Genomic DNA, 15,669 nt, shown 5'->3' on the forward strand with positions numbered 1-15,669 from the left:
ATTTTCCCACTTGCGAAAGTTTCGTCCCTTAAAGTATTATTTTTTGGAATTATATTTTATAATTTTTAGGTATTTAGCGTGGTAGAACACGTGGTATTGTTAACCGGTTACTTTTTCGAAGCGGGCAACATGGCTTTTTGCGCAATGCAATTGGTTCTTTTCGCATGACGACGGGCCTACATTGTCCAGAGTTGCCCGTCGTTAGGAAAATTCATTGTGACGTCACTTTTTCAAAGGAAAATGAACAATGCGTTGACATCATTTCTCTCATTTTTTATTTCTGACGTCAGAAATTATAGCAATTTTCTATCTCTTTTCGCTTGTTTTTTCTGCTTTATTTCGCTATTTTTCCTGGATAAAGCGCTAAAAATCAATCAAAGTTGAAGGAAACGGTTAACAAATACAATAATGACCGGTTTTTTTCGGGCTGTACTGAAAATATTGCCCTCGGTCAACGCAACAACCTCGCAAGCTCGGTCGTTACTTGACCTCGGGCAATATTTCTCAGTACAGCCCTCACTAACCGGTCATTATTGTATTATTGTTGTCACAATAGTTAATTCTTTATGAGTTTTAGTAGTTAGACATTGTGATTTATATGTGGGGACAAGCTGGAGTTTCTACAAGCTCTTATTTGATTTGGTTGGTCGTTAAGATGTAATAAAAGAATATTATTAATTTTTCTAAAGAACGCGTCATCTCTACCACTTTAAATGACCAATTAGTGAAGTATCTTGTAAAAACTCCAGCTCATCACTATATGTGAAGTTCACTAGTCAATGATTTGGTCTGGTTTTGACTGCGTGTAGGGTAGAGTCAAGCCTTCTAGCCTTCCCAAGGTTCCTATCTTCTTTCTTTCGAATGTTGGCTTTTCATCTGAAGTTTTGGAGAGTGTCATAAAGGGTTAAACTAGTAGCTGCTAAACTTGCTAAATAGCAGTGTGAAAAGTTCTTTCGTCTCAAAAGGGTTTCTGTACCAGCAAAGTATATAAAGAGGCAAAAACCGGAGCTCATAACTCTCCATAGTTGACCAGAGAATAAGTGCAAATCGCTGTGTAAAATCCAGTTTCCGTCTTAAGGCCGGTCTCCACTTGCGCGCGCTGCAATCGCTCTTCTTCGAGCAAATCTTCCACGCTATTGGTCAAAAGAAAAATGAAGCAACTCCATTGGTGCGATATGACGTAACGATCGCGCGCTTGAAAAAAAAGTTGAAATGTGTTCAACTTTTTTTCCGTGCGCGCGCTACATTTTTATGACGTAATCTTTTTTCCAAGCAAAAAGGATTGAAGCCAAAAAGTGCGATTGCAGCGCGCGCAAGTGGAGACCGGCCTTTAGACGAAAAACTTTGCTTCGACCACTGAAATAGATTTTCAGGCCCCAGATATTTATGGTCTGGTACATCAATGACTGAGAATTTTTCATTAAAGGTTCTTGATAACGGTAAAATGGTTGAACTGGACGAACCAGCCATACTGTTGGAGAACTCAAACGGATACTTCCGTAAATTGGTTGATCAAGCCGGTCGAAATGAAGCTCAACGATTGGTCAATGTAGCGGAAGAATCTAAAAGATTACGTCATTTGTTATTGTTACAAAGCAAAACAAAGTATCCGGGCTCACACATTACCGTATCCAAAACCAAAGCGGAAATCATCAATTATTTCGGAACTCAAGTTGTTTATGAGACAACTGTATAAATGTATGGTGATGATGGTGAACAATTTCTGTGAAATAATTTTGACGAAAGCTGTCATCACTAATAGAGTATTTGCCGGTACCTTTCGAATTGTGTTGCATTTCCGGTTTCGAATAGACCTTTTTATAATTACGTCACGAACATCACTTGCCTCGTATTCAAACAATTTTCATGGTGATCATATCCCTTGAGACATTAAATGAATGATTGTTTATGAATAGAAAGTAGTTTTAATAAACCACTGGGAGTTAATCACCATGGCAATAATTTCAAAACGAGGCAAGTGATGTTCGTGACGTAATTTATGAAAAGGTCTATTTCTAGTGTATGTGGGAAATTCTTCAAAATCTTTTCTTTGTCTTTGAAGGCTGCATTTAGGGATAGATTTTACTTTCAATCCGGTGTTTTGTCGGGCGGGCGTTCTGGATAGGAGATAAGTGGGCTCATTTTCCATCCAGGAGTCTCGAGTCTTGCCCTTCGGGCTTGAAACTCAATGGAGATTCGCATCTAAGCCTTTATCAGTGAAAATCCTGTTTTTTTTCTCGGATTTATTGAAATTATTTTTGGACCTACCTCCGGGTACCCCGGTGGAGGTTCTATAAATTAACCCATGTCCGTTCGTTCGTCCGTTCGTTCGTCCGTCTGTCTGTTACCAGCTTTTCTCAGGATTGGCTCATTAGTTTTTTCTGATTTTTTGCACAATGATGCAAAATGGCAATGCCCAGAACGTGACGGAGCCCGATTTTTGAGAAAAAATTTATTTGGGCAAATTTGGGCCAAAAACTACCTAAAAATAGGGTTTTTTGGACTTTGTGCAAAATCATGTCATTACTTTTTCCTGATTTTTTGTACAAAGATGGAGGGCAAGATTCTCTAAAGAATGGCAGAAGTGGTTTTTCCCGGAAAATTCTTATTCGCCTTAATAAACGGATTTTCGTATTTTGGGGAAATTCCCTTTAACCCTATTTTTATCAGGGGGGGGGGTGTTTTCCACCAGGCTGGCACTCTTTTGCTAATAGCTCACTGAAAATTTTTTTTACCACTCTGAAAGTTTTTGACTTTTAATATAATCCTAGTAGCAGCATGTATACCAAATTTTACGATTATACACCGACCAGATCAGGTTTTATGACTTTTTTGTGCAGGCATATCATAAAATCCACCTAAAACCCTGTAAAATCCCAAAATCTTAAATTTAGCATAACTTTTGATCTAGGCATCCAATTGACTTCAAATTTTGACAGGTTTTAGGTATCAATGATAAATTTTAAAAAATATTTAAAAATTTTTAAAAACTGCTGACGTCATCATAAATGACGTCATTGTTTTTTGAAAAAATTTACTCATTTTCTGCATGGATTTAAGCCTCGATTTTATTAGTATATTAAAAACCGGCAAATTTTGTTAAAGAATTCTTTTTTGGCTTTTAGAAAATCAAAACAGAATTGAAAAATCTCCATTCGTTCAACTTTAATTGCTATTTTATTGAATAGTACTTTTTCATTGGTCAGCGATAATTGTGAGACTTTGTGATGACGTCATCACCTTTATGATGACGTCATCAACCCAAATTTTTTTCTATGAACTCCTTTCATGGTAGAGGACATTTGTGCCAAATTTCAAGTCCATACCCTTTCTAGATCAAAAGTTATGCAAGGTTGGTGGAAAACACCCCCCCTTGAGAATACAAAATCCGAAAAAGCCTGATAATAATAGGGTTAACCAAAATAAGAAAAAATAGCTCTTCTCAATGTTGACTCATTATTTTTTTCTGATTTTTTGCACAATGATGCAAAATGGCAATGCCCAAAATGTGACGGAGCCAGATTTTTAAGGAAAATTTTTTTGGGCAAATTTGGGCCAAAAACAGCTTTAAAGGTTTTTTGGGCCTGAATGGTTTAAGTGATTTTCGTATTTGGGCAAATTCCTTTTTACCATTTTACATTATTTAACACACAAGCTTTATTTTTCCATTCTGAATTTTTGTACAATTATTGTCACTTTTTTCTTATTTTCATCTGATGTTAATCATTAGGTAGGTCCATTCAGCATGTTGCTTGTTTTATTTGTACCTACATGTAAAGAACTGATGGAGTGGAAAAATTTTATGTAAGGAAATTTTAACCTCCGTGGTCAACTAAAGGGGGTGATTTTTTATGCTATAGTATTTCATATATGATATATTTTTAAACATTTTAACTTATTTGTGGAGTGCAAAGTACATATAGTTATATTTTATTAACACTTATTATTTTTTATATAAAAGGGGGACATTTTTCAAACAACATCGATACTATGGGAGTGAATTTTGCGTTTTGCGTTTTTTATGTAGAATATTCGCGGCAACATTTGATTTTGACCGCTATTTTGATGTTCATACGCGCTTATCGAAATTCATCGAATCGTTAAGAGCTCATGTTCAAAGCATCGTTGCCAAGATACTTTAAGAAATGACATAATAGACCTTATCCAAAATTACGGCATTTGTCTCGTTTTGAAATTATTACCATGGTGATTAACTCCCAGCGGATTTTATTGAAACTTACAAAATTTGCCTTGTCCGGGGCAGAAAAAATTTGAATATAAGGGTGGAAGATGGAAATTGAAATTCCCCTCCCCCTGGACAACAGATCTAACCCTCCGGACAAGCATCGGACATGCATACTTACCCCTAAACAAAGCATACCCCCCCCCAAACAAGGCAAATTTTATAGATTTGTCACTACCCCCGTGCAATATTTTAAGTATATCCACGCCCTTCCCCATGTACAAAGACTTTCTGAAAGAGCCCATTATACGATAATATCCTTCTCATGTGTACCTTTCCAACGACGAACACAAAATTGCAATCAAATTCAACTTATCCATCACTTGTCTCGTATTCAAACAATTTCAATGGTTATTATGTCCTTTGAGATATTAAAAGCTTTTTTTATAAATGAAAGTAGTTTTAATAAAATCAACTGGGACGTGGGAGTTAGCCCGGGGGTACTACCCTTGTCGACCGACGGGGGTGTTCCGCTGAGATTCGAAAATTGGACCCTACGTGGGACTCGAAATTTGCGAAAAAAGTGACCCTGAATGGGACTGAAATTCCAAAATTTTCTCAAATTTTCTACTTTTTCCCCAAATTTTCCTAAAATAGGCACCCTACGAGGGACTGATTTTTCTATTTTGGTGTTTTTGCGACCCTACCTGGGACTCGTGGAGTTTAAAAAAGGTACCCTGACCAGCGGAGCATCCCCGTAACCCATCTTGCCCTAGTACCCCCCCCCGGGGGAGTTAGTTACCATGGCAATACTTTCAAAACGAGGCAAGTGATGTTCGCGACGTAATTTATGAATATAGTATTGGTATTTTCGGACATTTTCCGAACATAATTTGTAAATGTTTATATTTTTGAAACATATATTTTGATGTGTACATAAAAAGATAGTGATTTTTATATTTTTACTCCGAAAGATTTATTAATGGATCATCTAAACATTCAAGCTTATTTATTTTATTTTTCTACGTATCATCTAAATCATTCTTTAAATACAAAAGATTTGAAAAAAAAATAGCTAAAAATTAAAAAAAAATTGTCGTAAAAAATTCGTCCACAAAATTTGGAATAATACATTTCATACAAAAAAATCTAAACAAAAACAAATTATTATATTCTTTAAAAATATTGTTTACTTTTTTGAATCACCCTTTCGGCTGTGTCACGATAGGATAGCTTAGTATTAGGATAGTTTTATCATTCCAAGTTGGCGCATTGGGAATTCCTGAAAAAAGAACGAGCATTATTAAATATTAAAAGTAGATGAAACTATGTACCTATTTACATGAAAATAAGTAGACACACAATTAACGGCCTTAAAATCAACAAGCGAAGAATAAAACGCGAACTTCATTTTCTTTTTAGACCACGTTCACACACTACGATTCTGTTCCGCTCCAAAACGAAATGAAGCCATTCTATCCAATCACTTCTAACCAATAGAATGGCTTCATTTCGCTTAACAGCGAAACGGAACCGATACGTGCGAACATGGTCTTTTAAAGGACACCACGGCTGGTTTTAATTAACACGAAATTTCCTATTTCGACATTTGACGTTAATCCTACCTTGTGAACTTAAACCCAAGCTTATTCGCGCTTTAAAGGGTTGAAAGGGATGACTTATACCTATAAACCTTCAGCATTGCTTGCTAGGCTGCCAAATTTAGCTATTAAACATTACTCGATTGTTTATTTAGAGATCTATAGTGTACCTAAAGAAAGCTACTCATCCACATTTAAGCCGCTGAATTTCTTTCGGCTACTTGAAGCTTCGAGGTCAGAAGTTGTGATCAGATTTTATTACTTTCTCGTTCTCTTTTCTAAAAAATGCGGACATTTTAAAAGAATGTACCTGTTATGAGGTCGAATAATTGCATTTGAGTTCACAAGAATCAGCTCTTATTCGATTTTTGGTAAAAGTACTTGTTTCCAAACGTTGAGGAACAAATTTAGCTTGACTTCCAGTGAAACCATATCGACATAAACAAACCATGTTGGAATTTCGTAAATCGAGATTGGTGATACAAAATCCATTTTCACCGCATTGTGAACAGACAACACATTCCAAACCAAGTCGCTTGCACGGTTCTGGGTCTGTAAAATATACCGGAAAGAATTTCTCAAAGTGTCCCTTGAATAGGTATAGACCCGTAAAATACACGGACATCTTGCAAACCCTATTACTTAAAGGGATCCTTGAGAGGGAGCACCTCTGGAAACAATGTGTCAATATCTAAAGCCATTGTATTGACACGCTCATAAAGAAGTCATATTTTGAGGTTCGACTATATATATATTTAGACAGACCAAAGAATCTGATTTGCATAACATTGGAATATTTAGTTGAGAAAGGTTACTTTGGATTCATTCATAGCTTTAAATTTTGACCTGAACTTATAGTCAGGTAGAATTAGTTGAAATTTCACCACAACCCGGACAAAATTGCCATCAAGCTGAAAATTGGCACAGATGTTCTTTAGGGTATACTGAGTTACCAAAAAAAAAGCCCCATCAATCCGGACAGGGGAAACCACTTTTTCGGACAGTTTAAAACCGGACATGTCCGGAAAATATGTCCGAAAAAAAGTTGTTCAAATATACAAGTATTATATATCAAAAGAAAGATAGTTTCAAGACGAACAAAAAATTTGCTTACAAGAAGTCATGGAAATAAACACAGAAAAAGTTAGGAGTATCAGAAAAAACCCTACTGTCCAATTATTTTTGAATTATGTAGTAGTATTCCCTATTCTCAATGGCAGCGAATCTCCTTACAGCTTCAAGCCAAGTGTTCTTAGACCAGCTCCTGAGTGCCGGGTAGCGCCAACCTAGAGGGGTAGTAACTTTATATACGATTTTCGTGCTGCTCAACATCCAGTTTATGGAATGAAGAGTAAAATAGCGTTTTAAGGGGACTTTTGAATTAGGGGGTCTTAAAAGAGCTTGGGTAAGGAATTACTATTGAGAAGTCGTTTTATGTCAGTAACATCAGTCCATATCTTTTTATCTTAGCCATGGAAATGTCTTGAAACTCGGTAAATATACTCAAAAGAAGTAGTAAAACAAAAAGCTTCGAAAGATGTTTTCCAGGTGCTCGCAAGGAGAAAAACGGGTAAAAAGAAGCCGCTTTTGCCTATTTTTGGCCTGTTTTGACCCTCTTTAACAAATTACACGCTTTAAAATACTCAAAAACTCGACAAAAACATAGAAAATGTTGGACTTAATCGAAATCGTTAAGGTTACGTTGTCATTATTGGCACTTTTTAACGTTTCAGGTGGTAAAAATGCTATTTTTACCTATATTTCTCCTATTTTGTTCACTTAACTTAGTTCGAGAGCGCATCGTCATTCGTCATTCGAAACAGCTTTGACCGCCACAATCGCTAAGACTTAGTAATGAGGAGCAAGGTAAAACAACACCTTACGACCTAAGCATTAAAGCAAAAAAAGTCCGTTACAAGAAATTTCCCAGAGATCTGCTTGGATGATATATTGTCGAACAACCCGTACGATAGAGTTCCTTAGACATGAAATAATTAATTTGGACCCAACTTTTCCGCCCGATAAAAATCAACTTGCTATACGGTCAATTGCGAACCCTGAAAACAAAACGTTGAACCGAACCATAGTGTAAATATGGAATACTTGGCTACGATGCGCGAGGTCGTAGGTTCAATCCCTGGTCGGGTCATTTGTACTTGATACTCACTGCTTAATGCTCAGTATTAGAGAAAAAGATAAAGGGTAAGTGGAGTAGTCCAGGGAGAAAGAGTGGCACCTTCCCCCACCTCTGGGTTGATAGCCAAGCTTTCGGGTCGCATTCGAATGCGGCCATGGTCTATTAATACAAGTGCATATCGTAACAAATAAATAAATCATATTCTTGTAAGAGTAATTACCATGATGACACATTTTTTTTCAATTCGACAAACATTGTGTTGAACTCATGCAGGTCATTAAAAATAACCTAGATCTTTATATCATTAAGAAAGAATTGTTGAAAATAAATGACCAGACAACGAAATTAGCGAACGTGAAAAAAAAAACATATTATGTTCAATGTTGGAGGTACCTACTTACCGGTAGAGGGAATACTGACACCAAAACATCACCTCAATCAGAACATGACTACCGTGAAAATCACATGTCGAAATCATATTCCGACCTGTGACAGCGAATATCAATTCTATTCAGCGCGCATTCAACGCTGTGAAAAGTAAGCATGACGAAAAATCTAAGATCTTGGATTAAGTTTAAAGTTGATACTTTTACTCACGTCGTGGAAAGCATATCTCAAAAATATCATCGACGCTTTTAAAAAAGAGTCAGTGATAGAGAATGATAACATAAAGATCTGCGCATTATTTCGATTCCATTAAAGTATAATTAATAGTTTAGTGCAATTACTGTTATACATTTGGAATGATGTAGAGGATTTCTTTTGAAAGAAACACATTTCAAAAAATTGGAGGTTTCTGGGGGAATTCGGCAATAGTAAGCATGCATACTGATACAATCTGCTAGACATTAATACGGCAATATTTGCTCTTCATCTTTGATTCTCTCTATAGTGATTAGATTGACACATGCGCGATAAAATTTCTATACTTGGTCGTCCTGAGGTTGATACTCAGGGTACAACATGGAGGTCGGAGAATGCTCCGAATTTTGCCCCCTGAGATGCCAAAAAGTGCAAATAAATGTGTCGTGAAATTGTAGTACGAGTTTTATATTGGTCAAACCTTCCTCACTTCTGTCCAGGATTTTAAACATATTTGAGCTCTTCATTATTCAATTAAGTTATGTAGCCAATATAGGCGAAAAAAGATGATGTGCGCATTATTACCCCTGAAAAGTCAAAAAGTGCTAGCAACAATGCCACATCCTGGTTGAGATTTATATGATTTTTACATTGGCCGCACTTCTATGAGGTTTTTAAACTAGCTAAGTTAGGTAAGCAAAATTGGTGAAAAATAGGCAAAATTTTTGAAGTTCAATATTATCCACACTTCTATGAGGTTTGTGAGCATTCTTGAGCTCTCCAACTAGCTTAGGTAAGCAAAATAGGCGAAATATAGCAAAAAATAGCATTTTTTACCCCCTGAAACGTTGAAAATTGCCAGTAATGACAACGTAACCTTAATTTTCTTAGCGATTTCGATTAAGTCCAACGTTTTCTATGTTTTTGTTAAATTTTTGAATATTTCAAAGCGTGTAATTTGTTAATGAGGGTGAAAACAGGCTAAAAATAGGCAAAATTGGATACTTTTTACCCGTTTTTCTCCTTGCGAGGCCCTGGAAAACATTTTTCGAAGTTCTTTTTTTACTACTTCTTTTGAGTATATTTACCAAGTTTCAAGACATTTCCATGGCTAAGATAAAAAGATATGAGCTGATGTTACTGACATAAAATTCCTTACCCGAGCTCTTTTAGGACCCCCTAAATTCAAAAGCCCCCTTAAAATGCTATTTATCTCTTCATTCCATAAACTGGATATTGAGGAGCACAAAAATCGTATATAAAGTTACTACCCCTCTAGGTTGGCGCTACCCGGCACTCAGGAGCTGGTCTAAAAACACATGGCTTGAAGCTGTAAGGAGATTCGCTGCCATTGAGAATAGGGAATACTACTACATAATTCAAAAATAGTTGGACAGTAGGGTCTTTTCTGATACTCACAACTCTTTCTGTGTTTATTTTCATGACTTCTTGTAAGCAAATTTTTTGTTCGTCTTGAAAATATCTTTCTTTTGATATATAATACTTGTATATTTGAACAACTTTTTTTTCGGACATATTTTCCGGACATGTCCGGTTTTAAACTGTCCGAAAAAGTGGTCTCCCCTGTCTGGATTGATGGGGCTTTTTTTTTGGTAACTCAGTATACCCTAAAGAACAACTGTGCCAATTTTCAGCTTGATGGCAATTTTGTCCAGGTCTCAGGCTAATTCTACCTGACTATTATGTTTTGAGGTTCTTTCTTCTCCACTACTCATGGGAAAATTCTAACAAGAAAATTTCTTACTTTCAGTTTGCTTGTTCGTTACTATTGTTGTAGAGGTGGTCGTTGGTGTTGTGGTTGTTGTCTTTGGAGCGTGTGTGGTTGTGGTTGTTTTTGGGGTGTGGTTGGTTGTTTTTGGGGCGTGGGTGGTTGTGGTTTTTGGGGCGTGTGTGGTTGTTGTTTTTGGAGAGTCTGTGGTGGTGGTTTTTGGAGCGTGTGTGGTGGTTGTGGTTTTTGGAGCGTGCGTGGTTGTCGTCTTTGGGGCGTAGGTGGTTTTGGTTGTTTCTACATGGATGGGTGACTCTTTGACACAGTGAGGGTTTCTTAAAAATGATAAAAGATAACAAAAAATAACGACAGAAATTTTCCCGGCAGAAAATTTCGTGATTCAGGCTATTATTGCATTTTTTTGTATTTCGCGGAGATTTAATTTCGCGAATCATGACGAGAGAGTAAAAAACTTTTCCTGGCTTTCTCTTAAAGTAAAGCGTGAAAGTATTTGTTTTACTGATTTCTAAAAACTTCCTTTCTATAAAAACTTTAGAATGAGGGAGTTTTGATAACTGAGCTTGAACGAAATAACCAAATTTCGCGGGAATTTAGTTTTGCAATCATTTAATCTCGCGAATTCTAACAATTTGCAATAATCGCGAAAATTTCAACACGAGAGACTAGATACCTGTTATGAGGCGAATAATTGCATTTGAGTTCACAAGAATCAGCTCTTATTCGATTTTTGGTAAATGTACTTGTTTCCAAATGCTGAGGAACAAATTTAGCTCGACTTCCAGTGAAACCATATCGACATAAACAAACCATGTTGGAATTTCGTAAATCGAGATTGGTGATACAAAATCCATTTTCACCGCATTGTGAACAGACAACACATTCCAAACCAAGTCGCTTGCACGGTTCTGGGTCTGTAAAATATACAGGAGGGATTCAAGTATGTTATTCCACGGCGTTTTGTTTTCAAATTGCACGAAAAACAATGCGCTACAATGGACACATTTTTTAATAGAGTCGAATTTGGTGAACTGCGTCGAGATTGAATTCAAAATGATGCATTTAATATTCACAACGTAACGAAAGGCCGATTAAGTCTCTTTGTAAGCAAAGTTGCGTATTCGGATTAAAATCGTTTCGGCGTAAAAAAGAAGCCCTCAGCGATGAAAATTTCAACAGGAAGGTTTCTTACTTTCTTCAGTTTGCTTGGTCGTTGCTGGAGTTGTAGAGGTGGTCGTTGGTGTTGTTGTTACTGTTGTGTGCGCAAGGGTTGTGGTTTTTGGGGCGTGCGTTGTTGTAGTCTTTGGGGCGTGTGTGGTTGTGGTTGTTTTTGGGGTGTGGTTGGTTGTTTTTGGGGCGTGGGTGGTTGTGGTTTTTGGGGCGTGTGTGGTTGTTGTTTTTGGAGAGTCTGTGGTGGTGGTTTTTGGAGCGTGTGTGGTGGTTGTGGTTTTTGGAGCGTGCGTGGTTGTCGTCTTTGGGGCGTAGGTGGTTTTGGTCGTTTCCACATAGCTGGGTGACTCTTTAGCACAATGGGTGTTCCTTGAAAAAATATTGATGTTTAAAGCAACCCTATCTTCTATTTGTAAGATAACTTTAGAAACCCACGGTTGCGTATTTCCGAAAGGGGAGATAATCGTTTATATTCTTTGACTAGACTCGAACATTATCTGCAGGCTAAGCGTGCTATTCTTTTTTAACATTTGGTAGGTACTTCTATGTATTTTATTTTATTTTTATGTTGTTTTGGTATTTTTGTACAATTTTTCGAAATGAAAGTGAAATATATTTAGGTAGTGGAATCCTCTAGCCAGCCCGCTTCACTCAATGTCTCACCGTTAATACTAACAGAAATTAAAAATCAATCAGAATTAGACTCTAGTCTAAGGTTATAGGAGATGTTCAAGTTAGAAAAATTCGAGCTATAAAGAAAGTTGGAGTTACAATGGTCTAAGCTAAGAAAAATCGAGTTACGATGGTTCGAGTTATAAAGTTGCAGTCAGAATTGTTCGAGTTTAGAAAGTTGCAGTTAGAATGGTTCAAGCTAAGAAAGTTGGAGTTACAATGGTCTAAGCTAAGAAAAATCGAGTTACGGTGGTTCAAGTTATAAAGTTGCAGTCAGAATTCTTCGAGTTTAGAAAGTTGCAGCCAGAATTGTTCGAGCTAAGAAATTTTGAGTTAGAATGGTTATCGAGAGTTTATGGTACCTGCGGAACGGGCTGTAATGACATTGTCTGAGACAGTCTTTCGCTCGAATCCGATTCTTTGTAAACAAAAAGAATGTGTTAACCGGATGTTCTCCGATATACTGGCCACCATCCACACCGGTAAACCCGTATTGGCACAAACACTTTAGTTCCGATCCATCATTCGTAACACAATATCCGGACTGCCCGCATTGATCACACCGGATGCAATTTAATCCGGACACTCTACATTCGGGAGGGTTGTTTGGGTCTGAAAGTAAAATACACTTTTTGATAAGAAAGCTGAAAAAAATAGAATACCTTAAGAGAAGAAATTTTGGCGAATGAGCCCATTCACCAATTTTGGTGCAATTTGGCAGAATTTATTTTGGCGACTTAATAAAATTTTTTAATTTTGCGAGAATTAATTTTGCCAAATGGCCTGTAAATCTGAATATGGCGGAAATTTCTTTTGGCGAATTTTCGAGGTAATTCTCCAGATCCACCAAAATTTCTTCCCTTGATTAAGATACTAAAATGCATTCTTTTAACAATCAGTCAAAATTTCTGAATTCTTTCAGAATTTGTGATTACCTCATGATGAAAATTGTAAAAAATGTGAATGGTCAGAACGTTTTTTCGCGAAGCTTTTTGTGTAAGAAAATATTACGTGTATGTGAAAAAAAAGTTAAAGGGATAATCAGATGGTTTGAGATCTTTAGCCTGTCGGTTATTTTCGAGGTCCTGGGAAAAACTTCTAAATATTTTTGTCTTTTTTTTAAGTCGAGATATTCAAGTATCAAGAGATTTTTAGAGATTTCTGTCATATCTCAACTTCAGAAAGACGTTAGACCAAAATATTTAGAGGTTTCACTCACACAACAAAGGGTTTCTAACCGGGTGAGGGTACTGGGTTCTGGATATGTGTGGACAATAATAAGGGTCGCTTTTTTCACCTACCAAAGTCTCCCTAAGGGCTACAGAAATCGGCGGAGAATTTCAATGTAGTCCCTCAAAGAATCGGAAAATTCACGATTTATAGGAAATCTTCAAAAATTGTAAAAAATTGTAAAAAAGACATTTACAAAAATCGTAGACTATCTAAGGGGCATTTTTCACATTAAATTTGGTTTCTCTAAGGGTCGGTTTTCGGAAGTCCCGTCCGTGCATATCCCTCATCAGCCAACTCTAGCACCCCTCTCCCCTACGGGTTTCTAATTCTAGAATTTGAAACCACCTAATTATCCCCTAAAAGAAAATCAAAACTTTACTGTAAGTGACAGTTTGTATCTTGGCGGTTGTCGGCGTCGCTTGTGTGGTTTGAGGGACTGGTGACGAGGGTTGGGCCGTTGTTGTCGACGTCGTTGTTGATGATGTAATCGTTGTCGTGGGAATGACGGAAGGCAAAGCACTGTTGACACATTGTTCGTTTCTACAAGTGAAAAATATCAGAAAAAAAAATTGAAACATCAATTCAATCCAGTTTCCATGATGTTGATCTTGGCAAAGCTTCGTATTGAAAAAGTGTTAAATTGAATGAGTTTTTTTGAAAAACACATCGAGAGCGCTTCGCTTGAACACAAGTGATGTAGCCCCGTTTTAGCCCCAAAGTTTTAGCACTACAATAGCTTTTTGCAGGTACCAATTTAAAAACAACTCAAACATGGCAGATCTTATTGTGTGTGATAAAGTACACGTTTCTTTTATTAGAACATCTAAAATTTTTGAAGCCTACCCTACAGATGTTCTTAACTTTGTGAGTTTCAAGCCTAAAAATGTTCTTAACTTATTTTTAACATTTTGGCCATCGAAGCCTTATGTTCTTATATAGTTTTTTTCATGAAAAAAACGTTTAACGCAGTCAAGCGAACCAATGGAAGAGGTTAGATACCTGTTATGAGGTGAATAATTGCACTTGAGGTCACAAGAGTCAGCTCTTATTCGATTTTTGGTAAAAGCACTTGTTTCCAAACGTTGAGGAACAAATTTAGCTTGACTTCCAGTGAAACCATATCGACATAAACAAACCATGTTGGAATCTCGTAAATCCAGATTGGTGATACAAAATCCATTTTCACCGCATTGTGAACAGACAACACATTCCAAACCAAGTCTCTTGCACGGCTCTGGGTCTGTAAAATATACGAAAAATTACATACACAAAAAACGAAAAAGAAAAAAGGCCGCTTGTTCGACTCTGGGGAAATACAGGAGAAAAATCACGAGCTAATTCTGACAGATGATTTTGATATTTTCACTTCGATATTTGATATTGATTATTTTTCCCAAAAATCAAAGCCCGCGGTTTTTGACATCTTTAAATTGTTACAAGCATTGTTTTAAAAGACCTAATTTGATTCAGCCTATCGAAAATTACTGCCCTCCTTAAAATCAAACTTAATCAAAAAGATTTTCTGCTGTTCAATGTGTGATTTCAAGAAAGAGATTTTGGCGAATGATTGCTCATTTAATTTTCCAGGATTTATTTGGGCGCTTCAAGAATATTTTTGAATTTAGCGGGAGAAAATTTTGTAATTTGATCTGTCATTTTCTTCTTGAATATCATAAGAATTATACGCAAAAGAGCATTTTAAGAAGAATGAAGAAATGAACAAAAGTGAATGGAATGTTGCGAGAATTTATTTAGGAAAGTGGCAAAAATGTTTAATTTAAGGCCAATTCCCAACTTTATCAACAATTATTCCCTTTAGCTATTCCATGTGAACTCGATGAATATGATGACCAAAAAAATTGACTTACTACTCGAGGATGTCGGATTGGTTGTCGTGGGTACGGTTGACGATTTTTGAGTGGTTTTTGGTGCAGTGGTTGTGGGTGGGTGGGTTGGCGGTGCAGTGGTTGTGGGTGGGTGGGTTGGTGTTGCAGTGGTTGTGGTGGTTGTAGGTGGGTGGGTTGGTGGTGCAGTGGTTGTGGATGGGTAGCTTGGTGGTGCAGTTGGTGGTTGTGGTGGTGGGTGGGTAGCTGGTAACGGAACCCTGGCTCACACATTCGTTGTTTCTAGAGAGTTTGAAAGATACAAGATTATGACAAAGAAGTCTGAAAATATCTGTTAAACATGATACCAGATATACTCTCGATTTTCAGCAGTTAAAGAGTGTTGGAAAAATTTACACATCAATAACAAGATATTGGACGAACAAAAATACCAGAGACTAAATAAATACCTGTTATGAGGCGAGTAATCACATTTGAGTTCACAAGAATCAGCTCTTATT

The 15,669-nt window shown here is 36.8% G+C and overlaps 2 protein-coding genes across 2 annotated transcripts in view; one reads left to right on the plus strand and one right to left on the minus strand.

Moving 5' to 3' along the window:
* Positions 1-2,940, plus strand: part of LOC136797887 (ATP-binding cassette sub-family C member 4-like) — a 38,232-nt gene extending 35,292 nt beyond the window's left edge. The window contains exon 28 of the mRNA XM_067054469.1: positions 1,427-2,940. Within this exon, the coding sequence (XP_066910570.1) occupies positions 1,427-1,696 (270 nt within the window). The 3' untranslated portion in view covers positions 1,697-2,940. The remainder of the gene's footprint in view (positions 1-1,426) is intronic.
* A 3,157-nt stretch (positions 2,941-6,097) lies between these two features.
* LOC136797452 (mucin-5AC-like) lies at positions 6,098-15,388 on the minus strand. Its single transcript, XM_067054030.1, has 8 exons — positions 15,194-15,388; positions 14,325-14,565; positions 13,705-13,865; positions 12,455-12,704; positions 11,443-11,789; positions 10,924-11,164; positions 10,269-10,567; positions 6,098-6,336 (listed from the first exon to the last, which is right to left on the minus strand). The coding sequence occupies exons 2-8, from the start codon at positions 14,462-14,464 to the stop codon at positions 6,098-6,100; spliced, it is 1,677 nt and encodes a 558-aa protein (XP_066910131.1). The 5' UTR covers positions 14,465-14,565; positions 15,194-15,388.
* Positions 15,389-15,669: the final 281 nt, after the last annotated feature.

The sequence above is a fragment of the Clytia hemisphaerica genome, unplaced genomic scaffold, assembly GCF_902728285.1.
Source record: "Clytia hemisphaerica strain Z4C2 unplaced genomic scaffold, Clytia hemisphaerica genome assembly, whole genome shotgun sequence".
In the NCBI taxonomy this organism is placed as follows: domain Eukaryota; kingdom Metazoa; phylum Cnidaria; class Hydrozoa; order Leptothecata; family Clytiidae; genus Clytia; species Clytia hemisphaerica.

Excerpts from the sequence above, each read along its gene's own strand:
- LOC136797452 (XM_067054030.1), bottom strand. The coding sequence starts at position 14,464 with ATGGTTTGTTTATGTCGATATGGTTTCACTGGAAGTCAAGCTAAATTT. Across the intron at positions 12,705-13,704 it reads GATACAAACTGTCACTTACA|ACCCAAACAACCCTCCCGAA; the intron begins GTAAAGTTTTGA and ends TTTTACTTTCAG. Across the intron at positions 11,165-11,442 it reads GACCAAGCAAACTGAAGAAA|ACCCAGAACCGTGCAAGCGA; the intron begins GTAAGAAACCTT and ends TATATTTTACAG.